This window comes from Equus quagga, chromosome 7 (genome assembly GCF_021613505.1).
Source record: "Equus quagga isolate Etosha38 chromosome 7, UCLA_HA_Equagga_1.0, whole genome shotgun sequence".
NCBI classification, from domain to species: Eukaryota; Metazoa; Chordata; class Mammalia; order Perissodactyla; family Equidae; genus Equus; species Equus quagga.
In genome coordinates this window covers 97,994,342-98,010,067 of record NC_060273.1, presented here as the reverse complement: position 1 = coordinate 98,010,067, position 15,726 = coordinate 97,994,342, and the positions used below count along the sequence as shown (strand labels likewise).

The 15,726-nt window shown below is 41.6% G+C and overlaps 1 protein-coding gene across 2 annotated transcripts in view; it reads right to left on the bottom strand.

Annotated features, from left to right (window-relative positions):
• Nucleotides 1–15,726, bottom strand: part of SEMA6A (semaphorin 6A) — a 126,575-nt gene that overhangs the window by 40,310 nt on the left and 70,539 nt on the right. For both annotated transcript variants that reach the window (XM_046667592.1, XM_046667591.1), the window contains exons 5-11: nucleotides 15,646–15,708; nucleotides 14,818–14,919; nucleotides 9,355–9,445; nucleotides 6,178–6,297; nucleotides 5,402–5,490; nucleotides 4,320–4,537; nucleotides 633–764 (exon numbers count right to left, since the gene is read on the bottom strand). In XM_046667592.1, coding sequence (XP_046523548.1) covers nucleotides 633–764; nucleotides 4,320–4,537; nucleotides 5,402–5,490; nucleotides 6,178–6,297; nucleotides 9,355–9,445; nucleotides 14,818–14,919; nucleotides 15,646–15,708 — 815 coding nt within the window. The remainder of the gene's footprint in view (nucleotides 1–632; nucleotides 765–4,319; nucleotides 4,538–5,401; nucleotides 5,491–6,177; nucleotides 6,298–9,354; nucleotides 9,446–14,817; nucleotides 14,920–15,645; nucleotides 15,709–15,726) is intronic.

The window sequence follows — 15,726 nt, the reverse complement described above, 5'->3', positions numbered from 1 at the left end:
TGGGACACAGTTTGAGGAGCGGGAAATCTGCACTGCATCTGGACCCAAAGCAGATCAGAACCTGGCAGACCAGAGACATCCTAAGGGGCCATTGTACCCTCTGGTCTCTTCTTGCCCATGGCCTGGAATCCTCGACTCAGCTATAATCCAGCCTGGTCACAAAGTCCAGAGAACACAAGTTATATTTCACATTTTATTAGGGTTTAAAGACATGGGTCTCTGTAAAATTGAAGGGAAGCAGGGAGGAGTGGTAGAAATAATCTACCCAGCTGTGTGAGTTTACACAGTAACTCTCTGAACCTCAGTTTACTCAATTATAGACCATTGGGCTGGCTGGACCAGATGCTTCCTATCATCCTAGGATCACCTTGGACAAACCACAGATATAGAGGTAAGCAAAGACTGGCGAGCCATTGTTTGGAATATACTGAATACAACTATAGGGAACGCTGAGTTTTGGTTAAGTGCATGAAGGCAAATGACTGCACAGGCTTTTCTGTTGTTCCAGCATTTGTATTTACATGGCTAGCCTGGAGGACACTGGTGTGCAGTTCACAGGATGTTCATTATCAGAGCAGCAAGCTGCACCATTTCTACAAGTTCCGAATAGCCATATAAATATTTGCATGTACCTGGGCTTAGGCACTCGTTCATCAGGAACTGGTGTCCAGGTGGAATCTGGAGACTTCTGTTCTTTGAATCTTCCAGTAAAAACATTGGCAATGTCAAGCATGTCATAGGCACAAACTGCAGACCCAGGGATGCTGCAACATGGCATTTCACACAATGTTACTCACGCAACAGTTATGCATGTAGCTTGGAAAACATACTCCAGAAAAACTTTCCTATTATGGGCAATTGAAATTTAAGATTCATATCCTGAATTATAAATGTAAGGGAGTCTAGTGGATACAGAGAATGTTTCTGTGAATCCAATGTGCATCAATGGGCTTAAAGAAAAGGCAAAGAGAAAAAGCCTCTTCATGTCTTCATTACTTCTGGAACCACTTCCATTTATAAAGAAAGAATGGTTGAGCTGGTGATTCAGAAGTTTCACGAATTCCATAATATTAATTATCAGTCAATAACACAAAGATAAAATCTTTGGAAAACATTATGCATCTCTAATATTGTGAAAATTTGAAGTAAAAGTGCCCCTGCAGTTTGTATATTGCTTCTTTGAATTTGGTTCCTCAAGCCAAGGACTCCAGGAGTGAGAAGAGTGAGAATGTATGTGTGGGGAACCCACACATATTTAATGTTAGTCTGTGTACATTTCAATTTTTACTTCCTGTTTATTTGCATAAGACTAAACAATTTAAGTCTCTAAAGCACCGACACTTTGCAAATAAAGTGCTCTATTAAGTGCTAAATAATAATAATGACAGTAATCACTACCTATAATTTACATCCTTGCCTGGCACTCTTGGAAGGACTTGGGGATTTTTTTTAATCAATGGTGAGAAGGTATGAATTATTCATTCATCTGAGTACGCTGAACCCATGTTTGTTTTTGACTATGGTCGTTCCTTGATTTTGATCAAATAAATTGCAAGCACCAGCTGGCCAAGAGTTTTAATCAGGGTTGAAGGAGTGGGCCATTGCACAGCAGGAGCATCCAGGGCAAGACGCGGGTGCTTTGTAGTGTGGGAACATCATCCAGGGCACAGAGCACGACTGAGTCTTGATTTGGCAAATGTTGAAAGGATATGGAAATCACTTCACAAATGATTAGGAGAATTTTATGCCATCTTTAATTTCATAACACAATTATTGAAGTATTACTAATAAAGCAAGAAATATGGAGAGGATTAGAAAGCTTATTTAAAACAAGGTGGCAGGATGGATTTTAAAGTGTGTAGTATATAATATATATATATATATTTTTCACAGAATTAAGTATATAAGACAGTGATCCCCATTGGTTTTGAAATTTGAGAACCCTAGCACTATTTATTTAATTTTGTAAGACTTTACATTTTCCTTTCCTAAAAGTAATAGGTGTATATATTTACTTTAAATTTCAAGAAAAATAGGATAAATATTGAAGTAGTTTATGAGGCAAGTCATAATAACTAAAGATACCCTAGGATTTTATAATCTTCCCAAGGTCAGAATCTCTTGTGAAATCCCTTCTCCTTCCTTCCCTACTTTACTCCCTTCCTCCTTCCTTTCATCTTTCCTTCATCCCTTTCTTCCCACCTTCTGTTCATTCAACACATTTATGGAATCCCTAATCTCAAGCAGTAAATGCGCAATAAAAACCATAGAGTCCTGCTCTCTGCTGACTCACAGTTCAGTGTGTAGGAAAATAGCAACAACAACAGCAACAAGGATAATAATAACAACAAGAGCTACTCCAGGACAGTCTGGTAAGAGTAGTATTTAAAGAGGTGTGCACAAGGACTCATGGGAAGTGATTCAAGCTGAGACTTGGGGCATCCCTAGGGTTTCAATGGGCAAACAGATATTGGTAGGCTGGGAAGACTTGACAGAGAGCAGGGCATGAGCAAACACGGCACATTCAAAGAACAGATCTCAGCTGCAGTAAGCCTGGGGGCTGGAGGAGTAGATGGGCCAGACCATAAAGGGGCTTGCATGCCATTCCAAGGAGCTTGAGCTTCACTCCCAGGGTAAAGAGGAGCACCTAAAGGGTTTGAAATAACCTGACCTAACCATGTATGGAGGATGGGGTGGAGAGGGATGCAATCAGGGAGTAAAACCAGGGAGGGACTATAGATGAAAATGGGTATGCATATTCTTACCATTTTCTGATTTTACTAAAAAAATATAGATTCTGAGATTGCATAATTGGGTGTTTCCTAGGGGCCTTTTAAGAAAATACTTCAAACGGAGTACCTGTAATAGGCAAGAATCTACTACTGTATTATAATCAATCACAAAGTAACTCACCCCCTTGAAAGCAAACACACTAGAAATGTGCTCTGAAATTCCACTAGTCCTGCATTCCCATGTACCAACACAGAATTCTCTTTCAACAATCCTAGATAGATGGGCTCTGAAGTATGAACAGTCAAGGCCTGAATTGTAATATCTTTTCTATTCTCAAGTCTGAAAACCCCTGCAGATGGTTACAGTTACTTAAATCTAACCAAATACTTCTTGCTGCAATATAGGTTAATATTTTCATATATCTTCAGTGGGGAACTCTTGACTCTTGCCCTCCACATAATGGGGGAACATTATTTCATCCTTCAGCTTGCTCTAGTCTGGGCTCTGCCCAATTCTTAAGCGCTTTTTTCTTAGTGCTGTCCTCCAATCGCATGATGTATGTGCCTGTCATCGAGGTACTCATCACGTTCTTAAAAGTCTTTGTAAACAAAACAAAACAATACATTCCTAGAGGAAGATAATACAGAACATCCAAAGTTCTACATAGAAATGAGAATATAATGTACGTATTTAGATTTCATGACCATGCCCAGAGTTCTGATTATTTTTCACACAACAGCGCTAGGACTCTAAGGTCTAGGAGAGCTGAGTACCAGGGAACCTAATGCCTGACTGCCTTCTATTCTTTAATCTCCACACATTTCCACTGTTCCAGGAACAATTATTAGTGTGTCACTTAATTGCTCAAAGTCTTAGCTTAAATAAATAGAAAAATAGGATGAATAGGCTGACAATCAGTATTTCTAGGTACACTGTTTGATGGCTTATAAGTCCCTATTCAAGCCTTCCAGAGCCAGACAGTGGTGCTGTGGTTGGGGTCCAGGTTCCTCTGACAGGATAAAAACCAGGGTCCCTGAGGTGGGATGCAGATTGGACTCATCTGAATCCTAAATTTCACTGTGTACTATTTTAATAAATTTCCAATATTTTTACTTCAAAAGTTACCAATCCAGTCATAGAAATACTAAAAATCAAATAGAATGGTAGATGACCTAGAAGAGAAAGGACTAAAATTCCTGAGTTTCAAAGCTGCCTGTTCCATCTACTGACTACCTGGACCAGGTAGTATAATTGAGTTCACTTTGCTCAAGTGTAAAAAGAGGGCAACAGTATTCAATTTCTAGGATTACTGGAGGGATTGAGAAATAACATATGAATAGTGTTTATATGCCAGGCATATAAATAGAAGATATTGTTACAATTTATCAATTACTTTCTCTAAAATCCTAATCTAATAATGCTTATAAGTGACTGTTAATTTATTGATGAAAACTGAGTGTTAAGTGCTTCTAGCTACAAGTAGCTAGTGGCAATTTTCCATCAGTTGCGCATCTTGTGACGAGAACCCGTTGGGGAAAGGAAGCCAGGAAGGACCGATTAGGTCAACATAGCCGGGGCATGGTTACCTGTTATAAGGTGTGGAAAAGGTTGCCAGAACAACATCACGGCCATTAATACGAATCACGTCTGTAACAGCCTGGAGTATGTTGAAATAAAAATGAGAGTCTCCGGGAACTGAGCAGTTCAGGCGAGCCTTGAGGAAAGATGTCCACTGTTTCTCCAGGACTCTTTGAGACCCTCCCATGTCATTCTTACAAACCTGAGCCACTCTTGGGAAAACTACCTGCAGAAGAAGAACACACAGGGAAAATGAAATGCACTCACTTTTCGAGGAGATCTTAGTAGAATTTGCCTTTCTTTGAAAATAGAAACAGAACAACAAGGTGCTTAATTTAATCTCATGTTTCTAAAATCAGTAGCCAAAAAAAAAAAAAAAAAATAGGGGGAAAAATTCAGCATTGGAACAGCATGTTTTAAAAGATAAGGCTGTGGCATTTAATACAGAGCCATAAATCCTTCAGGGGATCAGCTCCCAGCCACATAAACTCATTTCCATACAGACTGCTTAGCTTTTTATTTCCTCAAACAAAAGCACACTTTGTATGCACCATCTCTGCCATCCTCGCTAGCTGCCTCTGGGCCTCGAATTTCATTCTCTGAATTCCTATAACTGTGCAAGCTCCCTGATGTTGAATTTGTGCCCTCCAACTTAGTGACCTTGATCTACTCGCTGGTAAAAATAACTGAAATGGACATCCCCTAAGTGTTCTTTTGCTTTTTTCACTAAAGACAAAAATCAAGACTCTCAGTTTGCTTAAAGATACTGGATATTTCCATTCTCTGTGGGGCAATGCAATCAAAAAGAGAAACGGATGAGTATACCTGGAAACCACATCTCAAGATACTTGAAACTCAGTACGAAATCAACCAAACATCTGTTGATTAAATTTTCAATAGAAGTATTTAAGAGGTTCCCTGTAATCCACTACTGTTCTGAAAAAGCAGACAGGGCTTCGAGGCAGCACTGTGTTTCACTTCCACCAACCTTTGGCTGGAAAATGATGACCTCGTCATTAGATTTATGGTTCCTATTTCAATGTCATTTGTAACAGCATTGGTCCAAAAGTGAGACATCCTCCTCTCTTACCTTTCCCATGGTGTTGTACTCCACCGCTATTTCCCTGAAGAAGAAGTAGATATAGTCTCCATAATCCACTGCTTGGACAAAGTATGGTTCTGTGGACAAATGGGTATTTTAATTGGGGATGTGTGACACGGAGTTAAAAGAACTTCAATACATTGCAACCAAAGACATGTTATTAATTAAAAGTGTAGGGCCATTAGACATTTGGTGAACACTAACCATTTCTAATGGCTTCACACATGCAAGTGCTGGTGATTTCAGAAAGCACTTGAGCCTACAAATTATATCTTTCAGAAGCAGTTGCGATAAACAATGAAGGATAAATGAGTTTTGCATATCTCTGTAATTTTATTCTCCACAATGGAGTGCCCATATTACAGAAAGGATTTTGTACACATCTCCTTGTCAACCCTGACTCATACAGGGTTATGAATAGCTTTTTTCCTGTTCCCCACCACCTCCAATCCCCTGTTCTCCTCCATGAATGAAATGTTCAGTTCTTTTCATGTGGGACTCTGAAATGAGAATTTGAGGCAGAGAAAGATGAATGTAAGTGGTCTATTGTAGTGGCATTGGTAGTTTTGTTAATACTCCAGAAACTCACGGGAAGTGAAAAAGGGAGGTAAATAAATCATTTGAGGCAAAAGATGCAATTTCCACCTTCTGGTCTGTCAGAAGCCATTACTAAAATGAAACTACAGTCTGGTCCATCCAGACTCTAAATCTCCCTCGTGATATGTATCTCCCCCCACCTCCCCTTTCTTCTTTTGTTTGTTCACCTTTCAACCATTTTGAATCATGCTTGACAGTCCGTAGGGTTGGGCTGTCTCCCAGACTCCGGTAAATGACTGCATCGATGGCAAGGAAGTCAGTCACTGTGGCCGAGTATAGTTTTCCATCTTAGAAGAAAAAGAAAGGTGAATGGGGAGGGAGCAAAAGAGGGGGCGTGGAGGAATAATAGAGACATCCCCCAGATTGCTTTCCTACATCAGGCAAATGAGATAGGACAACTGGGAAAAATCCAAGAGTCGCTGGGAAAATACTTGGCCCACATTCCTAACCATTTTAAATTGGGATCATGAAAGATGAAACATTTTTCATTTTTAAATTGCATGGCAATTTCTAAGCAGCAGCAGCTCAGGGAACAGGGTAAATGAAAAATGTTGTTTGCTTCAGCTGATTAGATGGACCTTGACTGAAATCTCAAGGCCAAGGCCCCTTGGACACTGCTGCTGCCACCACACCATGGTAAACTGGATTAGGTGGGAATCCAGGGAAAGATAGAAGCTGATTGTATCACCAGAAATTTTAAGTTCAAGCAGAAGGAATGGAGTCCTCAGACTGAACAGGTGAGGGGAGTTGCAGAAGTGGAGAATCACAAGCAAAAAGCTGATGAAACTGCTCCTTCTAACCCGAGAGTCTCTGCTCCTCTTTACCTCAGCCAGGACAGCACTAAGCCCTGCCAGTCTAGTTTCAATGAGAGAGACGTACGTCAGTATTTCCAAAGTCATAAACTGAAAACGTTCTGACATACAAGATGCCAAAGCAAAGAAAAAAGGGGCAAGGGATAACACTGAGTTCAAACTGGAGCTTTCTTATGAATGCATGCTTTTTGGAGGGTTTGCTTGAGGGTACATCCAAAGGAAAAGAGAGTGAACAGGACTGAAGATTAATTCCTAAAACTTTTGGTTCTTTTCCTGGATTCGCAAACGTGCTACACACAAATAATCAAATGCAATGGTCTACAGTAGCAAAAATCTATGTAGATAAAAACAGAAACAATTATATTCAAAATAAAAAATTATTTCCTTGGTACATTTTTAATGGATTACATATCTTCATTAATTGTATGTCAAAGTGGCTTATGTACAATATTTAAGCTACTCTTTCAGTAGGTTTAAATATAAATCTGCTCTTTAATATGTACTCTTTAAGCTCTTCCACTTGTGGGATAAGTATAATGGTTTAAAAAAAAGATTATCCAAACATACCTAAGCAGAGTTTGTGATGTCTACCTTTGGTCTTAAAATAACTGAAATTCGCCCAGGTTCAAGTTAGAGCTGTCTTGCTATTTGCATTATTAACAGCCATGTGTTAAAAGTGTTGACTGTTTGAGTTAGATTTGAACAGCAGACAGCAACCTTTCTACTGACAAACACATATCTATAAAAGTCAAACTCGTATTACAGAATCATAGCCCCAGGTCATTCAGATATACCCTAGGAGGAGCACGGGGCAGTGGGAGGGTGGTTTGTGTGTGTGTGTACGTGTGTCTACGTGTATGTGTGGTTATTCCTCCTGACCACTCTCCAGCACTCTTTTTGTTTGATATTCAACACTGGGTATCTCACCAGAACTTTTACTTGTAAAACGGAGCACTAGTCTGCCACTCTTGGTAATATGACAACCCTTCAGCTGCAGCAAGGATCTTCTATTAATAAGGGCTGAGCTTTTATGAGGTTTCAAATATTCGAATGACCACCTATCCAAATATACCTGTTGGAGGAGGAGGGGCTGTCATAGTATGGGTGCAAGCGGCTTGCTCTTTATAGTTCCTAGAAGGTTGGTGGCCTTAGTAAATACTCGGCCCATTCTCCCCTTTGTACCTCAGGCTACAATAAATCCCCTCTTTAGTTTACAGTTAAATTTAAATTCTCCCCTGCAGCCCACATCCTCCATGGTACTGACTAATGCAGGTTTAAATGCCAGAGAGGTGCTATATGGAAGCCAGGCACTTGAAAATATACTCAAGCATCTCTTTCTACTGGCCTTGTTCCTGCCCATGCTGATAAATAGGTTTACAAGACTTTGTGTTTCTTACAATGTTGCTTCCCACTAATACTGCGCTCTAACTTTGGGGGAGAACCCAAGAAACCTTTCCTTCTTAACCTGGCACAAGCCGATTCTACAATCTGTGACTGCAGATTCAGGCCCACAAGTGGATGACACTGAGGATGAGGTTCAAGGAGCTAATCTTATTTCATAATCAAAGCCCTACAGTTCCTTATCTAGCTAGGATGAGCCAGTTCTTAGCTGTTGTGATGGAAATTATAGCTAACTGCTTTGTTACATGCTCTAACAATCATTATTATACCAACACTTCTCCCTACACCCACCTCCACATACACAGCTGGCAATGAATTCTTAAACAAATTCCTAATTAAAACACACACGCACTCATACACAAAAATCCCAATCTGAAAATGATGGCTTATTTGCTGCTGCTTTACATCCTTTGCAGTGGCAGGAAGGGGTGAGGATGGGGAGTATGGGTCAGCCTAAGCTAGTCGGCATCATCCCCTCAGCCACTGCAATCTTTCCATCAGAGACAGGTACACAACTTAAGCAGGTCAGTGATATTTGAGAAGATGTTTGCTGGAAACTTGCAGGTATATGGCGCTCACTGCTCTGAGAGAGCTTCCTTTTGTCTCTTTCCTTCTCCCCTCTACATGTGGACATACAGCCCTGATGTAGCCCTAACTGGGGCTGGCAGCCATACTATGGCTGTGAGAACAGCCAGTCTCTCTCAGAGAAAGAAATGAAAGATAACAGACAAAGGAAAAGGACCTGCGTCCTGGATGACATTATTGAGTTGTTGAATCAAACCAACCCCAAAGTCTACCCTACCTTGAAAAATCAACCCACGTCAGTGGTTTGAGGTGGGATTTTCTGTTATTTGAGCCCAAACAGGCCCTAACTGATATGTCACATGTTCAGTGGAAAGCTGTTATCCTTTTCTGAAGGCATAAAAGCATGGGTAAGTGTAGCAAAGACTTCTTTCAAGAAGCAAAAGTACAATTTCCATACTAATTTCAAATGGAAAAGGCATTCTTAATTACAGTATTCACCAGAGAATCAAAGCACAACTCTGACACTGCGAATCCTCCAGAGCAGATTCACAGCAACAGGCTGAACACGCGAAAGCAAATGCAATGAGAAGAAATCAGGTCATTTACCTGCAAACAGTGCAACGTTGGCATGTTTGGCATCATAAGGGCATCTGGCCATTCCACTAAATTCATCCCCAAAAGGTTCCAAAGTATCCATCTAAATGAAATAATTTGGCTTATTAGGAACAACCAACAGTAGTAATAGCAATTAATATTTACAAAGCACTTAATGTGCTAAGTAATTGATATGCATGGTGCAAATAATCCTCAAATATCCTCTGAGATAAGTCTATTGGTTTCAGATGAGGAAACTGAGGTTTAGGGAGGTTAAGTCACTTGACTGAGGTTCTATAGCTAAGAGAGTCTGAAATTCAGTTATGTCCACTTGACTCTTAACCATAAATAAATAGATTCCCATATCCTTCTAGAATGTTCTAGAAATAAGCATCTTCTTAGAAAAGCAATTTTTGAGACAATCCCCAGGAAAATTTATTCCCCTCCCTTCTCCACTCCCCCCAAATTATCTGTTGAATCATGAAATCTACAGAGAATGACTTCAGTTTTTTACTTTGTTTTGCCTGAGGAGTCCTGCCTTTGTGGGTTAAATCCCAGGAGAAGACACTGGAATTCTTCCTCAGGTTACCTGGCAGGATAGTATGGCATCAGCAAAGGTGCAAAAACATGGATGCAAGCAGAGCTCAGGTGGCCTTCTGCACCTGCTTCAGAAAGACGTCAGAGCCTCAGATTGTGTGGATGAGAAAGAGAGGCCCAGAAGCTGAGGGGCTCAGGCAGGTCAAGGGCAGTGAGGAGTCGGGCTGCTATTTGACTTCTATCTCCTAGTGCCCAACCCAGGCCTTGTTCCTGAACGCTAGAGGCTGTATGCTAGAGGTTAACACCGATCTGCCAGCAAGCTTTGTTTGGCCATCTTACTATGTAAGAAAGAAAGAAATGGCCATATTTTAAAACAGGGAGATTGCACATGAAAACCTGGATTTCTTGCTTTTTTTGAACAGGTTGGAAAATCAACTCAGGCCCTTCTTACCCAAGTGGAAGCAACAAACTATAGCTGAGTAACAGCCACGCCTGCTATTTTCTTCAAACAAGCATGTGGTCTCCAGCACCAAGGTCCCTTCACCCACCAAATGTATCAATCCTGCTTGTTTTGCTCCTATAAGCTACCTGTCTGGTCCCATAGGCATTTGTGGGTATAGCAAAGCCTTACTGGCTATTCACCAAATTCCATTTCCCTTCCCTCCAAATCACAAGAAACTACATTTCCCATCCTCCCTGGCAGTCAGGTGTGATCACATGACTGAGCTCTGGCCAATGAATGTGAGTGTAAGGCTATGCACCACCTCTAGGTCTTGCCCCTAAAAACCTTCCAGGGTCCTCCACTCTTGCTCTCTTTCCACCTTCTCCTCCTAAATACAGAGGATCCAGTGGAGAATTCAAGACCCTAGGAGATGGCAGAGGTATGAGCAGGATGGAGCTAGGCCTTCTGAATAAACTTTTGGAACAGAACCTCTCTCACTGACCCACACTTGACTGTGATGTAAGCAGGAAATGACCCTCTTTTGGTCAACCACTAACATTAGTAAGCAGTTGGCCTACCTTGACCGATAATTCAGTGTTTCCTGCTTTCTACCTTGTGTTCTTCCTTCCATACACCATAGGATCTTCCTAGCATTTAAATCTCAGCACCACAGAATCCATAAAATGATCTCCTCCACATCATTAATGTTTTTACACCCCACTGTGCTTCAATCTTCTTTACAGTTTTAGGATATTTTGCTTATCATCTGGCAGTTGCATTGTTTGACCACAAATATGAAAACTGAAAGAAGATAAACCTAGGACAGCACTGGTGCTGAGGAAGGACCCAAAAAAGGCCTTTAGCACTAAATCAAGGTGCCTCAGATCAAAGTGCTTTGAGTTGTTGCTCGGGAGGAAAGAGTAAGGTTCTCACTGAGCAGCCATTAGTGTTGTCCAATCGATTGTGCCTTTTGCCCTAAACTCCCAGAAACCATTTCGGGGATATGACAGGCCTTTTCTATGGTAACCATTTTGAGATAGCCCCTATTGAAGCCATCCTATTTGCTTAAACTATAGTTGAGACTCACATAAAGCAGTTGTGTTAAAAACCTATTTTTAGGGGAAAGATGCTCAGTCAGACATCTTTTAAACCAAATGTACTCTTTCCCCCAGCACATTTTTATGAAAGTCTTTTCCTGATATTTTATCCCAACAAGTGCTTCCTGTTAAACTGTGACAGACTTTGTGGTCTGCGGGTCTGGCATGTATTCAAAAGTGATGCTTAGTACACTATGATGCAACAGAAATGCCCTTATCCCAAGAAGCGCATGCTGTAATCCTGGCAATGGGGAAACAATATACAAGGCGGATATATTTTTTTAAATGTACCTACTTCTAAAAAAAAAGTGGCCATAGCTATAGCTAGTCAAAGGCAAGAAGCAGTGAAGAATTAATGTACTGGTTTGTGAGTTTGGAAAGGTCCAGAGACAAAACAATGCCACAGTGAAATCCTCTTTCCATGAAGTAAGAACTAATCCTTGTAGTAGTCATCAAATCTCAGACTTAACAGCAGCCCCTGGGAAATTAAATCACCAGCGGGTACAAATAATTATGCTAAGAACCAGCATGACTTTTGCAGAAGTTCAAGAGGTTTAGAGAACAGGAGGGAAAAGGTATGGGGTGTAGTTTTAGATTTGTAGTGAGTAGCCTTCAGAATTCTTCCCTAGATAATCTTATTTGAGGCTATAGTCCTTCTAATACATTCAGCCAACTTCTGTTATAAAAATTGTATAAATCAGGGCATGGTGCAGAGGCAGAAACCCAAAATTTGTCACCTTCCTGCCTTAAGTTAATCTAATCAATTTGATGCTTCTGTGCTATGAGACTTGCGTTTTTCAGTGGAAGACTGGTCATTGTTTTTGCTCTGAACTTTTGGTCCTGATCTGTTGATAAAAAGCACTTCAGAGAGGGGCTGTCCATTCTTCCTGCAGCCAAATACATTATGTCCTGTGTCATCAGCAAAGTCCCGCTGTGCCCCGAGTCTAAAAGAACACTCTTCTGAGCCAAGGGTTCTCACTACTGTTCACAGTGCTAGGCATACAGACAGGACTGCGTGGGAAGAACATCCCATGTGTGGCTTCCCAGAGGCCCCGGCTCCTGCAACATGTCTCAGCAGGTGTGGCTAGAACAAGTGAGAGGTGAGGGTATGACTAAAGGTGAGGCATCCTGGGAACAGAACATGTGCGGGAAGAATGAGCTAGACCACTGGCGGCCTGTGTATCACAGTGCCAAGAAAACCTGCAATTTGTCATAAAAGATAGCTCTCCAGCTAGGGAATTCGTTGGGATTTGTTAGAAGCATTAATCTTAATGAGTCCTAAACAATGACAAACAGGGATGGAATATTAAGTGGTTGAATTAAAGTTGAAACTTCAGCTGTTCGCTGTTATTGGCTGGAGGAAATGTTTGTCTGAACTGGCTGCCTCTATTATAAACTGAATGGATCCTGTCCTTATTTAAAATTTTGATATGTTATGATAATATTTTTGAATTAATTTAGATTTTTAAGAATGTGGCATTAAAAATGTCATTTCTCTTGATTACTGCGTTTTTTTGGTGCCCCCTTACATTTAGCACCTGAGGGGGCTATGCCTCACTTGCCTCACCCTGATACTCGCCCTGTTGGTGCCCATTTCCAAAAACAAGATGGGAGATGAGTGTGAGTGCGAATGGACCGTCCATTCCATCTTTGCCAAGGCACAGGGTCTTTTAAAACTGTCAAACCAAAGGCTGGCAAGCCCTCTGCTTCTGTTATCAGCCCATCATTTCTTTTCTCATTCTTCACACACCTAGAGGTTCACTTTATGCTGTATTTCTCCCCAAGTCTGTCCCTAAATCAAGGCTTACCCATCCCTCTTCTTGTTAGATATCTCTTTTCATGTCTCATAGGCATTGTCATCCACAGAGCTAGGCAAACTCATCACCGCCGTCTTCTCACTACCCCCTCACCCCCAATGCTCTTCTTTTGTCCCCTGTCTAAGCTGGTGGCAGCCCCATCCATCCACTCACCCAAGAGATAGCCTCACAGTCATTCTTAACTCCTCTATCTCCTTATCTTGTGCTTCTTATCAATTATTAAATCCTACTGGTTTTTCTCACTTAAGTATTTCCTGAATCTCTTCTCTTCCTTTCATCCCTGGGGCCACCTACCTCTCCAGCCCCTTTTTCGTTATCACTTGTTACTTCACAGTCCAGCACCTCAGCACCAGAAGTTTCTCAAGCTCAACAGACTGTTTCTTACTCCATGCCTTTGTTCCAGGCTGTTCCCTCTACCTGGAATGCCCTTCTCCCTTCCTTTGGCTAACTTCTACTTCTTCTTTAAGACAAAAGTTAGGCATTATCTCATTCATTATTTGCCCCATAAAAATTAGTTGAGCACCTATATGGAGGCATTATCAGGCTCTGGACCATCATGGATGTGGTTCCCATACTCATAAAGCTTAAGGGTTTCTTCTGGGCTAGGGCTGTTCATGTTCCACATGTGAGAACAGCCTGGGGGAATGTTTGAAGAGAGTGGTCATCTACCTCCTTCTGGAAGCTTTCCCTGACTCCATCTCAGGCTAGGGTAAGAACTTTTCTGTTGTGCTTCCACAATGCTCTGCATTATGTCACCATGGCAGCAAACCCCTGGAATTGTAGTTTTCTTCTACTTGTGTGGCTTCCCTAAGGATGGAGTCCTTCTCTCTGTCTTTACAACCTCAAGGCCTGGTCATGGGAGAAACTGGATACATGTTGGCTGAATGAGAGACTGTGGCAGAAAGAAGGGGCAAGGAAAGCTAGCAGATGTGGAGCCAAGCCTTTAGGTCACTGCCACCTCTGCTGCTGAAGCTGGTAGCTCCTGCTTCTTCAGTAGCACCTCCGTCAGCGGCATCAGAACTAACTAGATTTATTAACACTTTCAGAGTTCATATTTTTCCCCTTGCATAAAGGCTGAGGTAAGGAAGGCCATGGTCAAGTAAGCTGAGTGCTAAATGGAATTAAATTCCTGTGTTCTTGAAAACCTTACCTAGAGGGAAGTCTACAGTTTCCAATGGCATGCTTTTGAGATACTTTTTAAACTAGGACTCACTCAAAATATGTGTGTTTTTGTGCTCAGAGAGGAGATGGTAGGGTGGGAGGGAGAAAGGGAAAGAGAGAGAGAGGAAATGCACATGGTATATGGGGTGAGTGTGTTGATGTTCTGAACAATAAAGAATGGGGCTTACAGAAACGAACTTTGCTGTGTAGGCTCTTTAAAGACGTGTCAATCAACCCTGAACAAACAGGAAGTTTAGAAGCCTGCTCAGGATCACTCACGTGGAGCAATACACTAAGTCGAACAAGTGAGAAGAACCCAGGTGGTGTTGAATTACCCCTCTTAGGTTGCTGCAGGTATAATCACAGTAAATTATGAAATACCCCTGGGCCGTGTGGTTCCAACAGACAAAATAGCATTTACCTTATAGTTTCTGCAGGAAGGGTTGAAAGCGTTCGTTCCACAGACAAACAAAGTATCATCGTTTTTCTTTAGAAGGACTTTAATAAAGTTGTGACACTCATCCTGAAAAATAATTCAAACTTTTGTGTATCCAGTCCATTCAGTACAGAAACCCATTCTTCACCGTGTACCACGATCTGCCGACAGTAAGGTTAACGTGAAGGCGGCTCTGACGAGTTCCCCCATCAAAAGTTCCAGCTCTTCCTGATGTTTACCAAAAGATGATGCTGACAACAACAATTCCTTTTCAACAGGAAATAAAAACGGCATAGAGTGGAAAAGTGTGTGTTTCTGTCACCAAAGGAAGGCAAACCAGGAATTGCCAACCTCCCATTATATTAATTTTAATGGTAGATGCTCCAGGATCCTGTGATGTACAAGGCTCCTGGCTGAAGTGTGTTTTTATGTTGTTCTCTGACCAGGGGCACAAACCCCTGGACGTCTGTGGCAGCCTTTTCTGAGCTCTCCTGCAGACTCCCTGCGGGCTGTGGCCTACGAGGTGGGCTACTGGAGAGTACGCTCCAAAGAGTAGGGGGGCAGCCAGCTTTATGTCCACAATCCCTAGTGCCCCTAAGTGCATGATGCAGCCCTAGCAGCTGTTATAATGTTTCATCACATTAAAAGCAAACTATTTGTGCAAATTAAAGCCTTCAATAAGTTGATGGAAAAAGCAATTACTGGGGGAAAAGGGACTAGCATGATCCATTCCGCCTCATGGTCTACGGCTGGAGATAACAGTCAAAAACTTAACCCAAAGTGGCAGCTGCAGGAGAAATGAAAATTGCCTACCTTATGTTTTCCCTTCATTCTGCATGTGTCTACGTCAGCCTGTCTAGATTTCCATGTCAGTTTCTGCAGGGATCAAGAAAG